General features: G+C 45.8%; 1 protein-coding gene and 1 long non-coding RNA gene across 2 annotated transcripts in view; one reads left to right on the forward strand and one right to left on the reverse strand.

Moving 5' to 3' along the window:
- Positions 1–1843: 1843 nt before the first annotated feature.
- LOC135984137 (uncharacterized) lies at positions 1844–4309 on the reverse strand. The gene is made up of 2 exons (XM_065598538.1): positions 3379–4309; positions 1844–2385 (listed from the first exon to the last, which is right to left on the reverse strand). Exons 1-2 carry the CDS (start codon positions 3953–3955, stop codon positions 1910–1912), a joined length of 1053 nt encoding a protein of 350 aa, XP_065454610.1. The 5' UTR covers positions 3956–4309; the 3' UTR covers positions 1844–1909.
- Positions 4310–14345: 10036 nt separating this feature from the next.
- LOC112059798 (uncharacterized) overlaps positions 14346–27120 on the forward strand; it is a 79881-nt gene continuing 67106 nt past the window's right edge. Inside the window, exon 1 of the long non-coding RNA XR_002889071.3 lies at positions 14346–14479. This is a non-coding gene — a long non-coding RNA (uncharacterized LOC112059798). The remainder of the gene's footprint in view (positions 14480–27120) is intronic.

Raw genomic sequence — 27120 nt, forward strand, 5'->3', positions numbered from 1 at the left:
CTGAAGTCTGAGAGTAGCACAGACCTGTCAGAAAGCACGGGACCCAGCGCCGAGGACATCACGGTGGCAATGGATCATGTGGATGTTGTGGAACGGCGATTCTGGGCCCGGGAAACAAGCACGGACTGGTGGGACCGCATAGTGCTGCAGGTCTGGGATGAATCCCAGTGGCTGCGAAACTTTCACATGCGGAAGGGGACTTTCCTTGAACTTTGTGAGTTGCTGTCCCCTGCCCTGAAGCGCAATGACACCCGGATGCGAGCAGCCCTGACTGTCCAGAAGCGAGTGGCCATAGCCCTCTGGAAGCTTGCAACGCCAGACAGCTACCGGTCAGTCGCGAACCACTTTGGCGTGGGCAAATCTACCGTGGGGGTTGCTGTGATGCAAGTAGCCAAGGCAATCGTTGATGTACTGCTGTCAAAGGTAGTGACCCTGGGAAACGTGGAGGTGATCATAGATGGCTTCGCCGCGATGGGATTCCCAAACTGCGGTGGGGCTATAGATGGAACTCACATCCCTATCCTGGGACCGGACCACCAGGCCAGCCAGTACATCAACCGAAAGGGCTACTTTTCAATGGTGCTGCAAGCACTGGTGGACCATAGGAGACGTTTTACAAACATCAACGTCGGATGTCCGGGCAAGGTTCATTACGCTCGCGTTTTCAGGAACTCTGGTCTGTTTAGACGGCTGCAGGAAGGTATTTACTTCCTGGACCACAAAATAACTCTTGGGGATGTGGAGATGCCTATAGTCATCCTCGGGGACCCAGCCTACCCGCTAATGCCCTGGCTCATGAAGCCCTATACTGGCGCCCTGGACACTGAAAAAGAACTCTTCAACTACCGGCTGAGCAAGTGCAGAATGGTGGTGGAGTGTGCTTTTGGCTGTCTCAAGGGGAGATGGAGAAGCTTACTGACTCGCTGTGATCTCAGCGAAACCAATATCCCCATTGTTATAGCAGCTTGCTGTGTGCTCCACAATCTCTGTGAGAGCAAGGGGGAGACCTTTATGGCGGGGTGGGAGGTTGAGGCAAATAGCCTGGCTTCTGATTACGCCCAGCCAGACAGCCGGGTGATTAGAAGAGCCCAGCGGGACGCGCTGTGCATCCGGGAGGCTTTGAAAGCTAGGTTCCTGAGTGAGCAGGGTAACCTGTGACTTTTAAGTTTGTGTACAGAGAAGCTGAACCTGCCCCCGTTTCTTTACCCAGTTAATGTTCACTATCCTCTCCAGTTACATACCCCCTTCACTCCCTTCCAACACACGTTTAGAAATAAAATCACTTCTACTTGTTAATGAACACCGTTTTCTTTATTACTGTTTTCGCGGGAATGTTTTAAACCTGGGACGCAGACTGTGGTGGGGAGCGGGTGTAGTGTAGTGACGCAAAGGATGCTTCTAAACTCCAGGAATGACAGGCTCCGCAGTGGTGGACTGGTTGTTTCAACAGAGCCTGTCACCCCTCCTGATCGGGACTGTGTGTATGTGGGGGCTATGTGACTTTGTGGCAGGGGGAGGGCGGTTACAGATCCCCTGCTGCGTGGCTCTGTGATCCAGGATAAGGACCGCTGCATAAGATCTGTAACTGCCCTCCCCCGCCACAAAGTCACAGAGCAACCCACCCCCCACCACAGAACATGAAAACCACCTCCCAGACTGACCAGGGTAACTAGTGACTGCACTGTGTATGTGCCCTGCTGCTGGACCTGCCCCCGCCTATGTACCCTGCTAAAGGTGACTGTCCTGTCCAATTACCAACCCCCTTCCCCCCCTTCAGACAGACTCTCCTCCAAAAGAACATTATGGAAACAGTAATTAACAGAAACATATTTTTTATTAGCAACTACACATGAAACTGGGGGGTGAAACTTGGACGGGGGCTTGTGTGAGGCGGGAAGGAAAGGACTTGTCAAATTTGGGGGAATGAGAGCCTTCTACTACTAGAGCAGTCTGCAGGGGTGGAGTGAGAGTTTGCACGGACTCTGCCGCCCCTCCTTCTTTGGACTTTGGGTGAGGGGGGTATGGGACTTGGTGGCGGGGGAGGGCGGTTACAGATAGACTGCAGCGGGGCTCTGTCCTCCTGCCTCCGTTCCTGCAGAACATCCACAAGGCGCCGGAGCGTGTCCGTTTGCTCCCTCATTAGTCCAAGCAGCGTTTGAGTCGCCTGCTGGTCTTCCTGCCGCCACCTCTCCTCCTGTTCCATGTGTGATCGGTGCATTTGGGACAAGTTCTCCCTCCACTGGGTCTGCTGTGCTGCCTGGGCTCGGGAACAGCCCATAAGTTCCGAGAACATGTCCTCCCGTGTCCTCTTCTTCCTACACCTAATCTGCGCTAGCCTCTGGGAGTGTGATGCCAGGCTAGGTTGTGAGACAGTCGCAGATGTGGCTGTGGGAATGGGAAAAAGGGAGTAAATTCCTCAGAAAGATAAATGTAGTTGTGAACAAAGAACATAGTCTTTCTCTGTGAACAAGACCATGCACAGCACCTATCACATGCGCACTCAGGACAAGGTCGAATTCTCAGCCTTTGCATTCAGTGCCTGGGGTCTTGCACTGCAGATCTGAGAAGCGGGGCAGGACACCGGAATTTGTGTAGCAGGCAGACATGGTAAGCTGTAGACTTGTGGCTGCTTAAAACTTTAATAGTAGCACTGGCCTCCTTTCACATTAAAAGCAATGCCAGTCCCTGCTGCCAGCAATCCGGCAAGCAGGAACTCTGCCCCGTCCCACCCCCTCGCGGCTGTCCCAGGGAAAGATCCCTGTATGCTGCCCCTCTCCCGCCTCCACCGCGTGGCTGCAAACCGGCAGTTACAGTTCTGTAAAGGAACGGGCAAGCAGTCCCAATACTAACATTCCCCTACCTAATTCAAAGCAGGTCACCATGAGCGACATCACCCTGATGAGGATCTCAGACACTGATAAAGAAAGAATGCTTCAGGAAAGCCTCCAAAGACCAGGGCCGTATGCCGCCATGCTCTGCAGGTCAATGATCCCGGAGTACTTGATTGTCTCCTGGAGCGGAAACGTTTCATACCACGGAGGACCCAATAAGGCCGCTCTCCCCAGGAACCTGATGCAAAGGCTTTCCAATTACCTCCAGGAGAGCTTCCTCGAGATGTCCCAGGAGGATTTCTGCTCTATCCCCGGACATATAGACCGCATTTTACTGTAGCTGCACTGGCAGGGACTAAACAGTAGAGCGGCTTGGGCAGAACAATCATGCTAAACCGGACATTGTTAGATTTTTTTTCAATAGTTGCACTGCCCAGGACTGAAATGTTAAGCGCCTAGGGCAAACTAATCATGAGAAACCCATTGTTGTTATTCTTAATATTCCTGTTCTGTTAAAAATAAATGTTTAGATGTTTAAAACACTTACTGGCTGATCCTTCCCCAGATTCTGTGTCCGGGTTAACGGCTGGGGACGGTTGGTAGGGGATCTCTGTAAGGGTGATGAAGAGATCCTGGCTGTCGGGGAAATCAGCGTTGTAAGCGCTGTCGACTGCCTCGTGCTCCTCATCTCCTTCCTCATCTTCCCCGTCCGCTAACATGTCCGAGGAACCGGCCGTGGACAATATCCCATCCTCAGAGTCCACGGTCAGTGGTGGGGTAGTGGTGGCGGACGCACCTAGGATGGAATGCAGTGCCTCGTAGAAACGGGATGTCTGGGGATGGGATCCGGAATGTCCGTTTGCCTCTTTGGTCTTCTGGTAGCCTTGTCTCAGCTCCTTGATTTTCACGTGGCACTGCGTTGCATCCCGGCTGTATCCTCTCTCTGCCATGGCTTTAGAGATCTTCTCGTAGATCGTTGCATTCCGTCTTTTGGAGCGCAGCTCGGAAAGCACGGACTCATCGCCCCACACAGCGATCAGATCCAAGACTTCCCGATCAGTCCATGCTGGGGCCCTCTTTCTATTCTGAGATTGCACGGCCATCTCTGCTGGAGAGCTCTGCATCGTTGCCAGTGCTGCTGAGCTCGCCACGATGTCCAAACAGGAAATGAGATTCAAACTGGCCAGACAGGAAAAGGAATTCAAATTTTCCCGGGGCTTTTCCTATGTGGCTGGTCAGAGCATTCGAGCTCGGACTGCTGTCCAGAGCGTCAACAGAGTGGTGCACTGTGGGATAGCTCCCGGAGCTATTAGCGTCGATTTCCATCCACACCTAGCCTAATTCGACATGGTCATGTCGAATTTAGCGCTACTCCCCTCATTGGGGAGGAGTACAGAAGTCGAATTTAAGAGACCTCTATGTCGAACTAAATAGCTTCGCAGTGTGGACGGGTGCAGGGTTAATTCGATGTAACGGCGCTAACTTCGACATAAACGCCTAGTGTAGACCAGGCCATAGTTCAGAATCTAACCCTAGATCTCACTGTGTAATCTATGTGAGGGTTTACTCATACAGTTCCCATTGTATATTGCACATAATATTAAATTTCATGCACTACCTTTATTCTACTGTATATTTACATAATCACACTATTTTGTGTATAAAATAATATTTGGGTGAATTAAATGGAACTGTTTGCTAAGCTTGGGAAGTTCTCTGTGTTGGGCTCAGCAAACTGCAGATGCAGCATACTAGTTTCAAGTTTTGTTTTGGCCAGCAGAGAACATGGTAATGCAACATTTCATGAAATCTTGCTTCAGTTTCTAAATGGTTTTTAGAGTTTTTTACAAAGGCCATCATATTTTCATGCTTAGCATTGTTTATATGAGAGAGGATGCAGGAAATAGATAATTTATTTAAAAATGTTTAATGTTAACTCAAGATATGGCACTTTGCTTTTGTGCTGAAATGTCAACTCTCTGATGTAAAGCAGCCTGGAGCAGTGTTCCTGCATTGATGTTACTTATTAGATAAGCAATAACGTAGAGGGCATGGGGCTCTGAAGAATAATCCCTGCTGTGTGCCTCAGGGCACTGCAGAATTATAAAATTCAACATGGCATATGTGATGGGAGTGGGTGACTCCTTTTTATTATGTGTGCTGTTGGATCAAAACTGAACAATAGAACCTTAGTGATAGAAGTTGGGGTACAAAACCTTCAATCCTAGGACAAAGAGAGAATTCTGTTGACACAGCAGGACCGTAGAGAATCTAATATGGACTTTTGTATGATGTTCCAGTTATGAAATCAGAGGCCAGACTCTCAGCTGGTGTAAACTGGTGTATTTGCATTAAAATATTAGCCTGTTTTTCAAATGGGCCTTGTAAATGTGGCTTTAGATGCATACTTTTAGTCAAGCAAGTTTTCAAAGTTTGGAGTAAATTAATTCCACCTACACATAGTCCAGATGAACTGTGAGTGTGTGGGGGAAGGGTATTGGGAGGTGAAATCCTCTGGAGACCTCCGTCATGTCCTCTCGTTCTGCCGGCAGGTACGGTTACAACTGCCGCCACCGGCATGTGACGGCGAGGCGCTCGAGGGAGCCAGAGCACTGAAGAGCAGCACAGCCCCACTTATTGTGGTTGCTACTGCATTACCTGGGCTGGAATAGAGGTTGTAATCTCTCTCTGACCCTCATATAGGGGCTGAAGGCCAATGGAGATAATCAAGATATCCTTGCCTGTCCCTTGGTCCCTTTCCAGCCCATATCCGTCATGGCATATAGAGGTTGTAGGGGCCTCCTTGTTCAGGTACTTAACTTGTAGCTTCCCTCACCCTCCAGTGCAGCTCTACAACAGAATGGTCTTGGTCCTTAACTTCAAAGCACTCCATGGCCTTACAGATCATGTATCAAGACCCGTCGTTGGTAAGTAAACTCCTCTGACACAATGGAACTCTCAACAACTAGAGTAAAGCTCATCTGTACAGGAGACAGAACTTCCTCTGGCATTGGTCCAAGACTGGGGAATGCATTTCCTCAGCTACTAAAGACCATCATAAACCTCACCACTTTCCACTCAAACCACAAGGAGTATTTATTTGACCTTGTTTTCTCTAATATAAACACATATCAACAGGTGGTGTGTGTGTATTAAATAAACTATCAAAGCAAAACAGTCTACTCACTGCATATGCTTTTCTGTCGTGGAAAGGATGAGAGAACAAATAGCACGTGAATGATGTTAAGTCACATTGCTTAATGCACTACTGGAAGTCACTCAAACACTACATTGATGAGCAGGGTCTGTAAGTATTATCTCCAGCTTACAGACAGGGAAAGTGAGATACAAATATGTCAAGTGACTTGTCCAGGAACATACTCTAACTTGCTGATAAAGCCAGGAATAGAACCCCAAAATTTTGATTGCCAATACTCTGCTTCAATCACTTTCCCTCTTTAATGAAAAATGCAAACAGATTGTAAGTTCTGTGCTCTCATAATGTCTGACAAATGTAATATTGCAGTTTTAATCTAGCAGTAGAGTTAGGTAAAAGAGAGCATTAGTTATTCTATACTGGTGGCTAAATGTTGAAGGGTTTTTCATATGTAGACTTTACTCCCTTTACAGTCAATGAGACTACTCATGTGAGGAAAACCTGCAGTATCAAGCCCCAGGTTGTTTATTGTAAAGAAATCCATTATCACAACAATATGCATACCGAGCTTGAATCTACATTGCCTCGCACATGGTGTGGTTAATGCCAGCTAAGCAAAATGAGCAAAAAATGAATGTAAAGCATGAGGTGGAGGCCCTAATTCATCCTTAGTGGCTAATGAAATAAGTTGGGTTTCAGATGGTTATTCACCCAATGAACCACTCCAACCACTAACTAATACACGACCCTGAACTGAAGTGAATCCTAGTTCAATACCAAAAACTAGCAAACACTGACATAGGTCTACCAGAGAGATCTGGAATGATGAACTTTTTATTTCCCTCATCTGATGATTTGGCCCATAACATCCAAATATGTTTAGCATATACAGGAAACTGCAAAGGATATGGTGGATATAATTTAACCTCTTTTTACTATTGGTTAGCAAAGGTATTTTTAAAAAATAATAATTATGGAGACTTGATTCAAGGGTTTTCATAAAAGAAAAAACTATTATCAAATTCTTCAAGATACAAATTTCAGATTTAGTTTTTGCTGAACAAAATCAATAGCTTTTCTTTTTTTGTACATTACTCTGTCATTATTAATGGCTTCTTGAGCACATATTATGTGGAACTACACTTGCAAGCAAATACAAAAAAAGTGGAGTGAAGATTCCAAATGTTTTGATTATTTTTGTGTGTGTGTATAAATAAAACTTTCTGGTGATGAATTCTGCTTGGCTTGTTAAATGAATGAACATTAAGGACTTGTAAGAAAGAATGCATATGTAATCAAAGAAAGCAGACATTTCTGAAACTGGACTGCTGTCCCTTTACACTTAAGAAGATTACAAAAATTAGACATCCATTCCTTGAAACCAGAGTTAATGAATTACCTAATCCCTCTTTCAATAGCTACTGTGAGTGTGACGTTATTGATATAAACTGGGACCATATAGATCATTGTTGCAACCAAGGTCCTGTAGTGGCACCCAAATCGTGTATAAAGGGGGTCAAATGGGGTGTCTAAGACAAGGTTATGGTTTACTGGTTATGATTATGCTGTCTTTATGTGTGTATCAGTTTTGATAGTTGAAGTTATGAATATTGGCTCTATACTGTCTGTATGGCAAACTTATGCTATGCTTCTGGGTGACATCCCAGACAAGCTGGGATTAGCTCTGCCTAGCCTGCTTGATGGCCTATTAAGGACCATCAGCTATACAATGGACCCATTAAGAGAAGGCAAATATGCTTTCAGACTCAGCAAAGTATGCAGGGACTGGCCCATGTGACTGCTGGCTCCATTTTACTGTAATTTTCCACAGTAAGAACAAGAGGTGTTCTTACACCTGGAAAAGACTATATAAGACTGATGCCTCATCTCCATTGGGTCTTCAAGCCTGCTTCATACCTCTGGAGGAACTTTGCTACAAGCTGAAGCTTTGAACAAAGGACTGAGGACCCATCCCAGTGGGGGATGTATTCCAGAGACTTGATTTGAACCTGCAGTTTATTGTATCACTTCTGCAAGCCTGAACCAAGAACTTTGCCATTACTGTATCATAACCATTTGTCCCTATAACGAGTTGCACTGGTGGTAATACTGGGAAACTGCAGTGTCTAAGGAGATTGCTTGTGAGACTTGCGGTTAGCCAGTGGGGTGAGACCGAAGTCCTCTTAGTCTGGCTGGTTTGGTTTGCCTTAGACGTGGAAAAAGCCCCAGCCTTGGGCTGTAACTGCTCTGTTTGAGCAATTTGTCCTGAGTTGGCACTCTCAGTTCGGTTCCTCCAGAACCGAATTGTCACAGTGAGCTCCTCCAGTTTGTTCCCAAGTATCTAAACACATGCTGAGATTCAAAGCCAATGTCAGGAAAGTGAGTGTTGGAACTGTTGTTGTTAATACAAAGTTTCAGGCTTTCCCCTTAAAACAGAGAAAGAAAAAGACAAATGCCATTAGAGTTAATTGAAAAGGGGAAGAATAACAAAGAGTTTTAGCGTTAATTCCCAAATTCCTTTACTTATAGCAAACTCTTCTCAAATGTTGAACTGGGCTGATTTCTTATTATTTGCCAGTTTCTAGAAATATAACAATATGGTGTCTCAGATTACAAGGTGGCCATAGGGTGCAGACCAGGTCCGTGGCGGCCACCGTGGGGGCAGATCTCCTCGCAGAGCCCCTGCTACACAACCCCCAGCTTTGTGCGCCTTTATTCTGCTCTGATCCTGAAGCCCACCGGGGACATCAGTTGGCGGCTCCTTCACGGAGCCGTGAGCACGGGCGTGTACTTGGCGCGGTTTACCCCTATCCCAGACACCTGCCCCTTTTGAGGCGTGAGGGAGACCCTGGCGCATGTTTACCTGGAGTGCACCAGGCTGCCGCCCCTATTCCAGCTCCTCACGGATATTTTGTTAAGATTTTGGTTGCACTTTTCTCCTCACCTTTTTATTTATGCACTCCCTATCCATCGCCCCACAAAGTCGCGGGACCTCCTGGTCAACCTCCTTCTGGCCCTAGCGAAACTGGCCATCTATAAAACCAGAGGAAGGAGGTTGGTGGATGGAGTTTTTTGTGACTGTGGGGCATATTTCAGGTCCTCCATTCTTTCACATATCCGGGCAGAGTTCCTCTGGGCGGCGTCCACTGGCTCCCTTGACGCCTTCGAGGAGCAGTGGGCGCTGTCCGGGGTTCTCTGCTCGGTATCCCCGTCTGTTTCGCTTCGTTTGACCCTTTGACCTCACTCCAGTCCCTGTTCTTTTATTAGTTGTCCCCCGTAATTTTTTGGTCTCCAGGTCCTGTGGACCCCCCTTAGGCTGGGGGGGATCCTTTAGCAGGGGGCGGGCTTCGCCCGCCCACTTCCTGGATCCCAATAGGTCTGGTCATTCAGGGAACAGAAAACCTGCTTATTCTGAGGCTAATAGATCTCTCCCATAGATCACTGTAGCCTTCTAGCCTGGAGAGAGGTAGGTAGGGGGCTGCTCCTCCTGCTACTATGCCCTGGGCTCTCCCTACAACTGCTGCTGCTCCAGCTACTTCCCTGGCTGTACCAGACCCCTCCTCCCCCTCTCTGCTACCTGCTTGATTGCTGGCTACTAGACCCCCCCACACCCTTGATTGCTGTTGCTCCAGCTACAGCCCCTGGGAGGGGGCGGGGGCTGCTGGCCCATTCCCCAGAAGAGGGGAGAGAGGGACCCCAGCCATTGCTCCTGCTGCTGTGGATACCACCACCACTTCCAGCTGAGAGGGGTCCTTCCTGCTGGCCACTAGACTGCCACCTGGAGCTGCTGTGTTTGCTGCTGGGGAGCTGCTGGAGCCCCGAGGAGGAGGAGAATAGGACCATCTGCCAGTGGGGGAGTGCATAGGAATTCTACAGACCACCGTGGAGGGGGCCCTCACGAACTGAATAACTTTTGAACTGTGCTCTTGTGATGGAGGTCTAGACTGTGTTTTTGGGGACACAGGGGGTGTGGTGTGGATCCTGCCCCCTGGTCCATTTGTGTCCCCTCCCCGCCCCGCCCCACCATCATAGTTGCCCCTCCACCACCAGCACCGGCTACTCACCATCTGCCTTGAGCTCCTGCCTCTGGTACTCAGCTGCTCACCTAGGCTTGCCATGCCCTGTTGCCACCATTGAGCATGAAGCAGCAGCCAACCTAAACTGACTTTCTTTTTTGTTACAAGAGCACATGGGTGCACATACCCCACCCCTTTTTGGACTGACCCCCCTCCCCCCTGCAGCAAGCCCCCAGCTTTGCCCCTGCTACCTACCCATTTGCACCTTGCAGCCTTTTGCCCCTCTCCCTTGCCCCAGCCCCTTGCTAGCTCCAGTTTGTTTGCCTATCCCGCCCTTTCCCTCTGCAGCCTTTGTCTGTTTGACCCGCCCCAGCCTCTGAAGCTAGATCTGTGGTTCCTCTGCCCCACTCCCCGCCTGGTCGTTCTCCTCCCCCGCAGTCCCCTTGCCCTGATTAGCCCCTCCCCTCATGCGCCCATGTCCCCTCCCATGCGCTTGTGCCCCTCCCAATTTAGTTTGAACCTGTCTCACTGCACCCCCCCAATGCTGTTATAGCCCCCCTTCTTTAGTGCAACTAGAGGAGCCGGAAACCCTCCCCGAGTCGGTGATTGACCCCTAGCCCTTGATAGACCCCCATCCAGACCACCCTCTTTTTGGCACCCTCCTCCCCTGCCAGCAGCCTAGCGGGGAGGAGTGGTCGACCTGCTTCCCCTCTCCCTGCCCCCTCCAGTGTTTGTCCTCCCCCCGTCCTCATTATGGCAGGGGACGAGGTGAGTGGGATCCCTCGGGCAGATCCTGCTGCCCCTCCTCCACCTGCCCCACCATCGAACCCCCTAGCCTCTACCTCAACCGCCGCTGCCGTGCCACCTGCTAACGCCCCTGCTGGAGCACCGGCAGCAGCGGGTAACGAGGTGACCTCCACTGCTGCCACGTCCCTCGCCCCCTCTGACTCAGGAGGAGCCCCCCAAGCCGGCAGGAAGGGCCAGGGCACAAAGAAAGGTAGAGGCCCTGCCAAAAAGGCCAGGTCCTCCATGCCGGAGGCTGCCCCCACTGCCGCAGCCCTGCCACCGGCCGTGGCGTCCCTCCCTGCCATTCCCTCCACCAGCTCTGTAGGTGTCCCTCCCCCGGCCACCAGGGCATATGCCCAGGTGGAGGCAGTCCCCCCGCCTGCCGCTGCATCATCGTCTCAACCAACCTCCGCCTCTGCTACCATCTATAGTGGCCAGGGCCCCTTCCCCACCTTGACCAGGAAGCACAGTGTCCGTTGCCTCCTGGTGCCCGCCTCGCCCCACGTGGAGTCCTACGTGCTGGCGTTGGCAAGGATGGTGGGGCCCACGGCCATTGTGGCAGCCTCCAAGATGTATGGAAAGGTCGTCTTCTTCCTAGCATCGGAGGCTGCCGCCCAGGAGGCGATGGAGATGGGCCTGGCAGTGGGGGGCGTGTTTGTCCTCCTGGAGCCGCTAGAAGACCTGGGCGCCTGACTGGTCCTGACTTCCGTCCCTCCCTTCCTTCCTAATGCTGCCCTGTTACCTGCCCTCTCTACCCTGGGGAGGCCAATCTCCGTGGTCAGCCCTCTCCCATTGGGCTGCAAAGACCCCGCCCTCAGTCATGTCCTCTCGTTCCGCTGGCAGGTACAGTTACAACTGCTGCCGGCGGCACGTGATGGTGAGGTGCTCGAGGGGTCCTTCTTGGTCCCCTACCGGGGGCCCGCTACCGGGTGCATTATTCGACGGGGGAGGCCCGGTGCTACCTCTGCTGGGTGATGGGACACGTCCGGAGGGATTGCCCCTTGGCCCGGCATGGAGGGGCATCCGGGACCCCCGAGCCCCGGCAGGGCGCCGGCCCCGTCATCACCGGTGCCCTTGGCTGTCCGGTGCCCGAAGCCGCCCCTCCTCCTTTCTTTCCCACCAACGCTCCCGCTCGGGCCCAAGGGGTATCTTCCCCCAGTGTGCCCAGACGAGCGGGAGGGCCCCGCCTCTGCCACCTGTGATCTGTTGGGGCCTGTGGAGGAGGGTGAGGTAGGGATACCGCCGGGCATAGAAAAGGGCATGCCCCAGGAAGAATCCTCCCTCCTACATGCTGCCCCACCGTTGCCTCCCCGAGTCCCTGAGCCTTCGCCCTTGCTCCCTGACCCAACCCCTGTTAGCCAGCCCCCAGATGATGCCATGGAGGGCTAGTCCTTAGTACAGGGGAAGCGGGGCAAGTGGAAGACTCGAGCTCCGCTCCTCCCATCTGATGCGGTAGCCCCCCAGAAGACCAGGAAGGGGGCACCGATGCCGAGCCTTCCGCTTTGCCCCCTGCCAATTCCCATTTACTGGTGCCGGTTGGGGACGCCGTGGCAGCACCGGAAGGTAATATCGCCCCTCCTCCGGAGTCCCTTCCTATGGAAGCCCCTGATGGGGCCCCTCTCGCCCCCTTACAATCTGAAGCCCCTACAAGCACCAAGGCGAGCGTCGCTTCGGGTGCTGGCAGGGAGAGCCCTGGGGTGGTGGAAGGTGATCTCCCCTCCATTTATGAGGAGATCGAGGCCCTGGGTCTCACCCTGGTTACCCAGGGGGAGGACGACCCTCTGCAGCGGGCCTCGATCTGAGCGACTTTGCCTCGGCCCCCCTTTCCCTGTGTTCCGTCCCCTTATCCACTGCCTCTGCTCCCGCCTCCGAGGAGCCCCTGGACTCTTCCACCAACCTGGCGGCAGATGGCACCCTGCTAGCAGCCACCGAGCCTCTTGAGGTGACGGCCAGTGTCACGCAGCCGGGACCCGAGTCACCAGGGGACTCCCTCGTGGCTGAGGGGCAGCCGACCTCCTTTCTGGGTGGGGGCCCCGTAGTTGATTCTCCACCTACGGATGCTGTGGCCTTACCATCTGCCTTGGAGCACAAGCCCGGCATCGCTGAGGGCCCACCTCCCTCCCCGCAAATCCCTGAGCCCATTTGTGGGGTGTCACCCCCCCGACCCAGTGGCCTGGCTGCTGGGACCCCCGATCCCACTATCGCCCCTTCCCCTGTCCCTATTCCTGATTCCGTCCCTGCCCCTGACACAGACTCCGTCCCGGTCCCCTCCACTTCCCGTGATGCTTTTGCTGCCACTGGGGCTGTCTCCTTCCATAGCCCAGAGGACGACCCCCAAGGAGCGGCTTTTGTTTTTCCCTGTCCCAACCCATCAGAGGCTGCTATTTTCCCTCCGCTGCCCCTCATTGAGCCAGGATCTGAGGCGGGCCACGTGGCGTCGGCCCATCGGATGCCACGTCGAGGGTCTGCCCCCTGCTTGTCCGTCTCGGTGGGCCATGGGGTTGTGACAGGGGCCCCACTGGGGAAAGCCATAGATCAGTAACCCCACCCCACCCCGTACGCTGAGAGAGGAGCTATGGGAGCTCCTTGAGGACGTCCGTGGCTCCCGCAACAAGGTACAACTTGCACTCCAGCGATGGGGGGATTTTCATCAGTTCCTCTGGGCCGCGAGGGCCCTCATGGGGGAGGGTAAGAGGACCGAGAGGTAGGCCGCTGCGGCCTATCTATGGGTCCGCCACTTCCGTGATTCCTTAATCGACCACGGGGTAGGTCATGGATTGTGGGGGAGGGAGGAGGCGCCTGCAGCAGACATTGCTGGCAGCTTGTCTGCATGCGTCTCTCCTCCGCGGGTCGCAGTGGGGAGGTTCTCGGGCCGCAGATGGCCAGCGGGCTGGGACTTTGAGACCCCTGCTCTAAGTAGTATCTTATTCCTTGAATAGTAAGAGTGATATTCTTTGCTGCACCTCTGAGGGGACCAGCACACAGCTAGACAGAGAGGGGTGTGGTAATGTATCTTTATAGCACTCTTGCACCCTTCCAATTCAATTCTAGGCTGTTCTAGCAGAGTCTTTCTAAATTACAGCAGCCTGTCCCCAGATTCCTAGATGCAGTAGGACTGCCCAGAAACCCCAAAGTAATACCTATTGAAGCCGTGCTCTTGATATGTCCCTCCTGAGACGTGCCTTCACTAATCCAGAGTTTGAGGACGTCCTCATAAATCAGCCTATGGCTGTCTTTTTCAGTTCCTGCTCCTGAGAAATCTCCCTTGGCTGGAACTGGGGCTTATACTTTTAGACCCTTTTTATGTCACTTTGGCCCTTTCACCCAGAATATAAAAGCTATCCCAGGGGTGCCTTGGCCCCAAATTAGCCAGATTGTAAATTATACAGTCCATCTGATTAAAAAATAAAAGGAATTATATATACATAAAAAGAATAGCTCAGCATTTGCTCCTAATGCACACTACACTACATAGGCAAACTGACTGTACAAAAAGTGCAAGAATGTGGATGGACCTTGCCACATTCATTATGTGCTATAGTACATCAGAAGCGAATTCACCACTCACCATGCACGAAGCATTTTAGAAGCGTGTGTGGAATATTCTACAGCACACTTTGAGAAACAGCATGTGATAGAGGAGGAAAAGATTGAATCATAAACAACATGCAAGTGGAGCCAGAATTAAGGTTATGTATGCAATTTTAAGTTTTGCAGTTCCCGATTTACAAGTCTTTTTGTAAAGTTAAGCAATCTCTTAACATAATTGTTTGATGGAATTTCCTGATTTTTATTATTTTATTTTTAATTCCATAATCTATGACTGTTTGGCTGTTTACCTTTGGAATGTTCTGTCTTGCAGAAGCAATACATTCATCGAGGAAAGAACTTGTACCGAGCACTGAGTTGTTCTCAGTACACCTAGGTTAGCTACATAAACATGTTTCAGAGTAGCAGCCATGTTAGTCTGTATCCGTAAAAAGAACAGGAGTACTTGTGGCACCTTAGAGACTAACAAATTTATTAGAGTTAGTCTCTAAGGTGCCACAAGTACTCCTGTTCTTTTTACATAAACATGTACAACTCAGCCTCATTTCCTTCAGAATATTTGTAAAACTGGGGTAAAATTCATACCAAATATACTGCACATGTATCAACAGCATTTTTCCAGCCCTCACAACTCAGTCGAATCAAAATCAATTTTTGCCAAGGAGCAATTAGGGCTATTTGTATGAAAAATTTCAGTGCCCCACCCACAGCCATTTTGGCACCAAAGATATTAAAGAAATGGAAGAAAGTTTATACATATATTTGCTGGAAAGTCTGATCAAAAATAGTTCAGCTATTTTTAAGTCCAAGGACACTGAAAAGTAAATACAGTTTTCATGCATAAAATGGGAAAACTGTATTCACTTTTTACCTCCAGGCGGAGACCAACCTCAGAAATTTTAACTTAAAAGATAAATGTTTTAGGAAATTGAAAAATGTGGAAAAAAATCAGTCCAATATCATTTTTTCATGTCAAAATTTGAAATTTTAAAATTAAAAAAATGTCAAATGATAGTTATGCAATTTAAGCAAGGGTTTATCATGAAAATTCAGATGCTATCTTAGTTATAACTTCTGCTATTGCTCCTGATACATAAATGAGAAATTCATAATCTATATATTTATTTGATGAGATTCAGTATCCACCATGTTATTGGAGAATTGTGGCCTGATCCTGCACCCGCATGTTTGTTGCTGGAGAATTTGATGCAGGTGTCTGTAATCATGCAAGATATACTCTCAGAGACAGGATATTATTTTGATTATCATGCATTTATTTACCCAAATATATGACATTCATCATTCCTTCAAACAATGCCTCTACAAGATAATACTTCTGTGACTGACTTTACAACACTAAGAAACTTCTGTGATTTGTTTCATATAATTAACTTCCTACAGGGTTATCTTCTGGATGTGACAATTTGGGACTGTTTATCAGTCACAGTCAAGTGCACTGGGTTAAAGGCAGAAGTGGGTATTTTAATATCCATGCAGCTCTAATTGATATGTAGCATCCATTATGCAAAATAGTGTGTTTCTCACAACTACTCTTTTGTGATATGACTTGCCATAATTTGATGTAATAAACTACATTGTGTAGTGGTGCAGATAATTTGACATAATTCATTGTGAAATATCAAAATATGTATCAGAAGCCTAGTCAGCAACATGTCAGAAATAAGTATCTTCCTTAAGTAGATCACGATATATGTCTTTTCAAATCAAATTTTTTTTTTCAGAGATAAACCAGGTCCTCTGGTCATTTCATTCCTGTATGGTTTTTCTATTTTTATTTTTATTTTTTTTATTCCTGAGAACAGCTAAAAATAAAGAGAGCAAAAATGGAGTAGCTGTACTCCTGATGCCAGAAAGAAGTGGAATGAATCAAAAGAGCTCTTCTATTTCAATGTTTTTACTATACTACTAATGCTGAGATGCTCCATCATTTAAAGTGATAGTCACAAGTACATAAAAAGGAATAGTAGGAGATCATGAAATTATTTTAGCTGTGCCATTTTTTATTTTGTTTTCTTTCATCATTGCTTTCGTAAGGATGTAAATGGATTGGTGTTGCAGTGGATTAAGATTGTTAGTAAACCTGCTCTTGAAACCTCTTCCCAGTTCCCAGTCAAGTGATCCTCCTGTGTACCCTGTTCAATCTCACAGCTATGAGGATATTTACCCCGGGAAGAGCAGAATGAGGCTCTCTCCATCCAAAAAAAGAATCTGTTAGCATTCTAATCTGTCTATTCAGCTCAGCAGTAGAAAATGCAAACCCTTTGTAATCACCAGTTTCTGTTAGAGAAGATAATAGCAACGCTTGGTTAATGGTTCAAAGAAAATAAAATGAACTCTGCTGAATTCTGCTTTTATTTATTCTGCAACTTTGTAGCTTGCAGTATCATTTATGGCACCATTTATCATCAAGTAATATACTACAATTGAAGTCATGGAGCCCTAACTATTTGGAAGATGTAAAATATGTTGGTTTTGTTTATTCTGACTTCAGCTGGTCAACTGGAATCTGGTTCAAGAGGCTAGTCTGAGCCTATTAAGGATATTTTAAAAATGTATTCCTCTGCAGTACAGAATAAGAACCAGATCCTTATGTCCATGGGCATTTGGGACCAGATTCTGCTTTCAGTTACACTAGAGTTACTCTGGTTTTGTACTGGTGTAACGGAGAGCCACTTTTTCTGCCTTCAGACTAAGAATTTAATGTAATGGTTTAGAGCAGTGGCTCTCAAACCTTTGTACCGGTGACCCCTTTCACATAGCAAGCCTCTGAGTGCAACCCCCCTTAAAAATTAAAAACACATTTTTATATATTTAACACCATTATAAATGCTGGATGCAAAGCGGGGCTAGGGGTTGAGGCTGACAGCTCACGACCCCCCCATGTAATAAGCTCACGACTCCCTGAGGGTCTCAACCCCCATTTTGAGAACCCCTGGATTAGATGCAATGGCTTAATACTACACCCAGATAGCTGCATGCTATATATGTGAACAAGTAATAACTTCTTCCCCCCCAAAAGTCACACATTATAAATCACCTAGTCTCAGTGATTCATGGTAGCTCACTCTTAATGCTAAAGAGTGGCAGTTTCCAGATGAATTCTGATTTGTACTTATAATGTGATTTTATTTATTTTTTAAGCTCCGTTTGGAAATAAAAAATCTGTTGCTGTTAGAAAAGGGTAGCTACAAATGCAAGTCACAGGAGGATACCATGCATTTATATATCAGACAGTTTCAATTGTGAAGTTGTTTTATTAAAGAAGGGGGAGTGTAGGGTGACTCAGGCTTTGAGAGTCCCATACAATAAAGCTCATCCTTTCTGTTCACAGAGATCGAGCTTTTAGTCTGTTGTCTGTCATTTATTTATTTATTGAGAGACTACATTTTGAATCTAGCTTTGAGAAAAGAGATTAGGTCTTCTCTTTCTAGCGCTTGCACAGGACATCAAGAGAACAGAGCCTTTATTTGGCAATGGTTCAAAAGTTATTGGCTTTAAAATTTGCTCAGGAGTAATAGGCCAACAACACTGCTCTACAGCCAAAATGCTTCTGAAATAAATGTAGTCAAACTTTACTAATTCTGGGTCACTGAGAACGAAAATGATGCTTAAAATTGTTGATTGGCTCTAGTTTTCAAGATATGCTATTGGGTCAGTATATACAACCCTTGACTTGGGAATGGCAGAGGATAAGTGAGTTATAAAGGGAAGACAACAAGGAGTCTGGTGGCACCTTAAAGACTAACAGATTTATTTAGGCATAAGCTTTCGTGAGTAAAAACCTCACTTCTTCGGATGCATAAAGGGAAGGGATCTCAATTTAAACCAGAAATGACTAAAATACATCTTTGACTGGATCTAGGAATAAATCTATGACTGGGTTTGGACAGTACTTGCTTTTTAGGGAAAACAATGAATGATGCAATCTGAAGCTGGTATTGCGTCATGCATGATATGAATTGCATCATGTTATTCCTAGAAGTCATGGATGATGCAATCATAACAAAGCTTACATCACTCTGCTGAACAAAGTGCCCTATATCAGCTCTAGAAATCATACAGTGTCGTTCTCTCTTATTTGTTAGTGTTTGATTTTGCAAAGGGACGCATTTCTGTTTAGCCAAAGTGAGCAGAGATGCCTTGTACTTGTGTGAACAGTGCAGATAACTTCTGCTATGTTTGTGGTGAAGTGACTTTTGAATCACAAAAGCGCAGTATAACCACTATGGTTAAGAAAGCCTGTCGCCTTTATTCTGGCTGCAAAATTGGAGATCAGGACAAGAGGTGGGCCCCACACATATACTGCAACACTTGTGCAACAAATCTTCGCCAGTGGTTGAACAGGAAAAGGAAATCTAGGCCTTTTGCAGTGCCAATGATTTGGAGAAAGCCAACAGATCATACCAGCAATTGTTACTTCTGCATGGTGCCTCCAGTTGGGAAAGGTGTGTCAAAGAAGAAAAAGTGGACTGTGCATTATCCAAACATTCCATCAGCTATATGCCCAGTACCCCACGGAGAAGAACTGCCGGTTCCTGATGCACCAGAATCATTCTCACTTGAGTCAGACGAGGAAGAGGAAGAGGATGAAACTTCTGGTCCTGAACCATCAATATCACAGGACCCACATTTTCTCCCATCCTCCTCCTCTGAACCACACCTCGTAACGCAAGGTGAACTGAATGACCTTGTCAGGGATTTGGAACTACCCAAGAGTAAAGCAGAGCTGTTGGGCTCCAGACTACAGCAGTGGAATCTCCTGGCAGGTGATATTAGGGTTTCCATGTTCCATGACCGTCAAAAGGATCTTGTCCCATTCTTCTTCATGGAAGGTGATCTTGTAGCCTGCAACAACATCGATGGTGTGATGGCAGCCCTCAACTTCATTCACAATCCAGATGAGTGGAGACTGTTCATTGATTCATCGAAGACGAGTCTTAAAGCGGTTTTACTGCATAATGGCAATGTTTTGCCGTCAATTTCATTTGGTCATGCAGTCCATATGAAGGAAACCTATGACAACATGAAACAACTTTTGAGGTGCATAAACTATGACCAACATCAATGGCAGCTTTGTGGCGATTTGAAGGTTGTTGCTCTCTTGCTTGGTCTGCAGACTGGATACACAAAGTACTGCTGTTTTCTCTGCAAATGGGATAGTCGTGCAAGAGATTCCCACTGCATCAAGAAAGATTGGCCACTCCAACAGTCATTGGAGCCTGAGAGGAAAAGTGTTCAGCATCCACCACTTGTTGAATCAAGGAAGATTTTGTTACCACCCTTACAAATCAAGCTCGGTCTGATGAAGAACTTTGTGAAGGCCATTGACAAAACACAAGCAGCTTTCAAGTACCTCCGTGGAAAATTTCCAAGGTTAAGTGAAGCAAAGATAAAGGAAGGTGTCTTTGTTGGTCCTCAGATTCGTGAACTTCTTCGAGATGATGCATTTGACCATGCAGTGCGTGGCAAGGAAAAGACGGCATGGAAAGCCTTCCAGTTAGTGGCAATAAATTTTCTCAGAAACAACAAGGCAGACAACTACAGGTTGTTTGTGGAAAACCTCCTCAAGGCATAAAAAGTCTTGGTTGCAACATGTCACTAAAGATATATTTTTTGCACTCTCATCTAGACTTTTTTCCACCGAACTGCGGGGCAGTGAGCGATGATCACGGCAAGCGATTTCACCAGGACATTGCAATAATGGAGAAACGCTATCATGGCAAATGGAACCCATCAGTGCTTGCAGACTATTGCTGGACAGTGACAAGAGATGCTCCATTTAATGGATACAAGAGACAAGCCAAGAAGCAGAGAGTAGACACTGAATAGGACTAAACTATGTACATAATAGTTTTTTGCCTTTTGTTTTCATAATCAATTTTATTTATATAACCCTTTTGCTGATTTTTAAAGTGTTACATAAACAGGACAGGTGAAATATTATCATATAAAGCAACCATAAGCACATGAAAAGACCTAGGTTTACAATTTATGATTAAACCTCTACTATCTACACAATATACATAGACATAAAATGTAAAAACTTAAATATCTTAGAAACAGTAGCCAATCAGTTGTTTTAATTGTCACATTTGAATTCAGCACATCAAAATACATAATAAATAGCACATTTTATCTCTGAAGCAGATGACTTCTCAAAATTGTAGACCAGTGCAATCAAACAAGTTCTGACAGGCCAAAGGGAAAACAAGTGTAGGAATGGGCGTCCAACACCATTTAGCAGTAAAACTCTGTTTTTTGATCTGAAACATATGTACCATAGCAAGGACTGCACAAAAAGAAGATGACTTGAATATATTAAACTCGGCATATTTTTGGCATCCAAAGTTGAGACCATGCAAATGTTTGTTTCCCTCCTTACAGCTGCATGACCACACTCCCTCTGGGATTAACGAGGCTCTTACTCAGCCATGACACTGCCTGAAAAATCTTTCACAAAACTGCAGATGGGCTGAGGAAGAAACTAAGAGCTGAAGTTTGACGGCCAGCCTCTTAGTTGATACACTGGAGCTTGAACCAGAGGCCTTCATAGCCAAAAAGCATGAGCTGCTACAGCTTGAATTAAAGCACCATAGCAGATGTAGTAATAACTCCTAACCTCTGCAGATTGGCACCAATGGGAACCTGTAACATATTCACCAGCTGGTTACACAAACTCCTTAGGTGTAATCTGTCTGTGGGTCCAGTAGGGCTCTAATAGAAGAAACACAGAGGGGATCCTCTACTCTACACCTAACTTTTCCATCTACTCTGTGTAGGTGTGGGTGTGGTCAGTCACCTCCATGCCAAATGGAGACTGGGACTGCATTAACTATTCACGACCCCTCCCCCCTTTGTGCTAGGAGACTCTCTCAGTAAGAACCATTATGAGTAGGTGGTATTTGCTGGGGGCAGCTGCTTGCTTGGGATTTCCTAGCAAGATGATTCCACTAGAGCTGTGCTTTCAGGGAGCCTGAATGGGAACAGAAGCCTTCAGAGCTAATGTAGAGAAAAGGGGTACCTATGTGAATAATCCTGGTCTCATGAAAATACCATAGGTTCACTGGGTTCCAATAAACTGATCATATAAAATTCCTCATGGAATTTTCCTGCCACCAGAAACTCCTCCCATGGATATATCTGTAAATTATACCAGTGTGGACCTTTGACACTTACTTGCTGTGTGATCTTGGTCGAGTCACTTTAGTCAGATCATTAAAGGTACTTAGACATTGCAGTATTGAATGGAGCAATGCCTAACCCCTAGGTAGTCCACCATCCACAGGAATTTTCAGCCCCAAGGTAGGCCCCCAGACTCCCATACAATGAATGGGGAGAGTTAGGCACGTAAGAAAGAGCTTTTCAGAAATTAGCAAGCTGAATGGGGAGCCACACAACATCATTGTGGTGACATACAAAGGAGAGGGGCATAGCTGCCTAAGAAGCTGATCTGGTGATATGTGGCTGATGGGCCAGAGATAGATGCCTCCATTCAAAATCTTCAGCCACAACTCATCTCCTGGAGTTAGATACCTACATTCAGTCAGTTGCTTAAGTAGCTTATGCCTAAGAAACTGAAACCATCTCTCTCTCTCAATTCTGGTCACACTCAATACATCTCTCAGGATTGCGCTATATGTCCCTGCACCCCTGGCTGGCTTTTGTGCAGGAGCTATTTCCCCCCCACCACTTATTGGTGGTTTGCACTGGCCATCCTGATGAGGGGACTGGCAGATAACAGGTGTTAGGTAGGACAAGGCCTGCAGGAGACCCAGTCTCCAGGCAACCTAATGAGTGTAATTGGCTTGTAGTAGGCTCCCTGATTGGCTACACTGACTGATTGGCAGAAAGAGTCAGCAGATCAGTTAACCTTAAGACCAATAGCAGCAGTAGTTTGGTAGCTGCTTGATGCATTTGCTCATGGCTAGGGTAGGTTTTGCTCCAGTCTTGTTCATAGTCCTGCTCCTGTTTTGCCTTAGTGCAGCTAATCCCTCTCTTAACCTTGGCTCTGACTCCGTTTCTCACCCTGGGCTCCTATTCCTGGCTACTAATTCCTGCTCCGACCACTGGATATGACCACCTATGTCCCAGTCTCTGACAGGTATTCACTGAGCACACCAATTGGATTAGGCCCTGCTGGTGAGATAGGCACTTCCCCATCTAGTTTGAGAATCCTGCTCTGGGGCTTTGGCTTCAGCTAAGGCTCTGAGTGACTTGTTAGCTGTTGGGTGGAATCAGTGCTTAGGTGGCTTTGGGAATATTGAGTGGTGTATGATAAGTTTGTATCTACACTACAGCTGGGAAGTGTAGACAGACTCACTCTAGTTCAGCTTGAGCTAAAATGCTAAAAATAGAAGTGTGAGCATTGCAGCACTGGCAGTGGCTTGGGCTAGCTGCCCAAGTTCAAGCCCACCTAACCCCTGGTTCCCAGCTTAGGCAGCTAGCCTGAGCTGCTGTCAGTGGCGCAAGTTCCACACTACTGTTTCTAGCTTAAGCTGAGCTACTGAGAGTCTCTCTATGTGTACTGGGAATCATACCTGGTAGCTGCAGTATAAACATGCCTTTCAGTGCCTAGGGATTTAGGCACCTGTGGGGTTAGGTGGCAGCCGAGCAGCAGTTTTGAAGGTATGAATGACTCCTAAGTAGTGGACTTTGCTACCAAAAGAAGCAGGTGCCTAAGTACCTTAAGGAACTGGGCCTTCACCTCTCTGTGTCACTTTACAAAACTGGGAGAATAACACACTTACCAATGTCATTGGGATGCTGTGAATGTAATTAATGTCTGCACAGTGACTGGAAAACATAAAATTTTGCTAAGTTGCTAAGCTTGGTATTATTAACTCATTATTTTGCCTTTTTATGCAGAGCAGACATTTGCTGTTGAAGCATTCAGCTTTGTGTTACTTTAAGGAAATATTGTGGAAATATAAGTATTTTATTATGATTACACAGAAAACAGAAATCTGAATTAAGCAATCTTAAATTAATGGTACCTCTTAACCCTGCAAAGTGAAAATTCTTATTCAGGCTAAAGAACAGATGACTGTCATGTCTGTTATATAGAGATATTTATGCAATAATGAATGCAGCCTAGGGCATTTCCTGGGGATTAATGAATTAATGTCCATTTGGGAGGGTAAATTGCTTGAGGCAAAGCTGCTCATTAATTCCCCAGAAAATATCCAGGGCTATGGGTGTTATAGGTTTTAGATTTTTTTTTTTTTTTACTTAGCCACAAAGTAAACTCCTTTACATTTTCCCCAGAAGCAGCAGCCTCATTCTTCAGGATTGCCAGAAGCACATTCATTATGAGTGGATAGTACCCCTGTATTAGGCATTTATACAATACAGTACAGAACTATCAGAACTGTTAATATTTGATCAGGGATTCAAATGATAATGGGTCTGTTTTTCCTGAAAAGCGTGTTTCTTGCTTAACTGCCAAGAGACTGTACCATACAGTAATGTATCATATCTTTTGAGTTCAATAACATGTCTAAATAAATAGATTGGGTCACAGGACAAAGCCGTAAGGACCATCTAAGTAGGTACGAAATGGGAAATATGTCAGTTTGAATAACAAAATAAGACCACAGTTGTTGAAGCTGAGGGCAAAACATTTGTGGCAGGAATGAAAGGCTAAGTCATACAGAGATTCCTCAGGTAGTAGACTCAATGGGAACAAAGAGCACACAGTAGGAGGTAGTTAAAATTGATCCATAATTTAGGATTTTTTTGTATGATTTGACTGCAAAACTCGCCTCTTCCAAGAAAGAAAAGAATCTACACTGAATGACATAGTGGAGTTTTATTTTATTTTATTTTTGATTTGGTTGATTTTTTTTTTTTTGTGCCTTCCAGTGAAGATCATGGAATGTGATCATGATATACAGAAGTTCTTTGTTATAATCTCAATAATAAACAGATATTTATTTGTGCTTAATTGGAATTATAATTTAAAAAAGAATGTTAATAATAAAGGCCAGATTCATGCACACACTTACTGGTTTTGTGCGGCGCTGTTTATGCGAAGCAACCCTAAACCCTGCTTAACTTGGTAGATAAAGTTAGTTCATGGCTGCTTTGGGTCACATGTACACACAGAAAGTTTGGGGAAAAAATCAAGACAGCTGTTGTGAAGATTCAGCCTCCATTCCACCCACTGATCAATTAACCTAGTTGGTTTCATTATTTTCTTCAATTTCACAGTTTTGCCTAAGTGACAGTTCTGCATAAAGATAATCAGCAAAAAAATATAAAAAACTAATCCTACATTTTTGTATTGCAATGTAAGGTAAGGTGAACCAGACGCTGAAAGAAATCCCCCCCCCCCCCCCCCGGTATAGGGAAAAAAAACAACAACCCTAAATAAATCCTTTGCAATAAAGTATTTGGAGGTGTATTGAGAGAGGTTTTCATTCTTCAAACTTCGTAACTCTAAGCATAACTCATTGGAGTGTTTCAGGAACATATGTTAACCATTACAGCCAATGTCCCACCCTAAATATTTTGAATCACTAAGTAAATTTTGGACACAATATAACAACTAATAATGACAAACCTTGATAGTGAATCAAAATGTTAGTTTGTTACAAAATTACTTAAACTCAGAAACCAAGAGCATACTGTGCTGTGAGAAAATCAGAACATCTCCTTCTTGTGATTTGGTGAATAGCCAGAGCCTCTGGAGCTGCAGCTGCCCATCACTTTTGAAAATCAGACCAAGAAAGCTAGATCATACCCTCTGCTTAGGTTTGTGTTAGGACATGCTGCACAATAAGAGGTTTTCCCCAATCCCAGCCTCTGGCCCCTATTCTGCCCAAACACCTGTAGTCTAGATACTATTTAGTCCTGCCATGAGTGCAGGGAACTGGATTAGATGACCTCTCAAGGTCCCTTCCAGTTCTATGATTCTATGATTCCACATACAGTACATAGATTTGGGCACAGAATAATCTCTTCAGGGCTTGGGAATCTGGTTCTGTGGAGTTGACTAATCCCCTTATCCTTGGGGAGTGCAGAGCTCCATTCAGAATTTCTCCTCTGTTTGAGGCTTCCAAAGGCATGATTTGGCCCAGAGAAGTTTTGAGTAGGACAAGGGGACCATGCAACTACCACACTAGCGAAGTTTTCTTTAGTTTATTTAAAGTAGTTGTGTGAGTTACTTGGGTTAATGAGACACATGAGGTTAAATAAAATTCTGGTTGAAAAGAAAACTAAGTACCAATAATATTTGGGTGTTGAGAAAACTTGAGTAAGTTACAATCTAAAACCCTTAATTGTTTATTGTTATGGAGCATACTCTAGTTGGAAACCCTTAAAGAATGTAAAAGGGGTGAAACCAATAGATAGTGTGGGAAATGTAACTGGGTTTATATAGAAATTACTCTTAAAAATCATTCTTGATTGTTATTGGGAATGAGATACTTTCCACTGGTTTTATTGAACCATGCTATATAATTGTAATGTGGACACAGATTCTATTTAACCATATACAGTTTAATACACTAATAGAAAGGATATAAAATTCTATAGCAACAATATCCTATTCTACATCCTTTCTATTGGTGTATCTACATATTAATGGACTATAATATATATATATATATATATATATATATATATATATATATATATATATATATATATATATATATATATATATATATTCCAATACTACTGCCCAAACCTATTTGCCTAGCATATACCCTTTGTATAAATACCACTCTTTCACTGTAGACCATACACTAAAAATCCTGCTATGTATCAGCGAAGGCCACTAGGCTTCTGCCCTGCATTGGAACATCTGGTTTCCCACTCCATTAGGAAGAAAAAGAGGAAGCTGCTGTCATTTATTTGTTTTGTCATGGTAACTACAGAGACAAGGTGGGTGAGGTATTATCTTTCATCAGCCGAAGTTGGTCCAATAAAAGAGAAGCTTTGAAGTTACACAGAGCTCTTTCAGGTGTGGAAAAGGTACTCAGAATGTCACAGCTAAATACAAGGTGGAACTATGCTCCAATACATCTTTTAGTCTTAAAGGTGCCACAGAACTCTCTGTTGCTTTTTACAGATCCAGACTAACACGGCTACCCCTCTGATACTTTATAAGTAGTTAATACATTCTAAGGGACTATTCAAGGTGAAGTGGCCTGTTAACACCCCTGCAGTCAAGAACAAAAAAGGAAGGGGAGTGTTAATGGGTTACAGATGGCTATAATAACCCATAAATCCAGTGTCTTTATTAAGACCATAAATTTGCTAGACACTACAATCATGAATTTAAGTTCCCCAGCTACTCTTTTGAAGGTGTTGTGCAAGTTTCCTTTGAGGATTGAGGACAGAGAGGTCAGATATGGAGTGATCATTTTGTGAAGTGTTTGCCCAAGGGTGATATTTTTGTGTGTGTCTTTTATCATTTTTCTGTGTAAGTTCATGAATCACTATGCTCTTAACTGAATTCACACAGAAAAATGATAAAAGGCAAATAACCATATTGCCCGTAGGCAAACACTTTCCACAAAATGATCACTCCATATCTGACCTCTCAGTCCTCATCCTCAAAGGAAACCTACACAACATCTTCAAAAGAGAAGTCTGGGAGCTTAAATTCATCACTTTGCTAGACACTGAAATCTTGTATTTTTATAAAGACACTGGATTTATGGCTTATTAGAATCATCTGTAACCCCGTTAACCCCCCTTTTTTGTCCTGTGACTACAGGGGTGCTAATGTGCCACTTCACCTTGAATGGTTCAT

The sequence above is a fragment of the Chrysemys picta genome, chromosome 5 (genome assembly GCF_011386835.1).
Source record: "Chrysemys picta bellii isolate R12L10 chromosome 5, ASM1138683v2, whole genome shotgun sequence".
NCBI lineage: Eukaryota > Metazoa > Chordata > Testudines > Emydidae > Chrysemys > Chrysemys picta.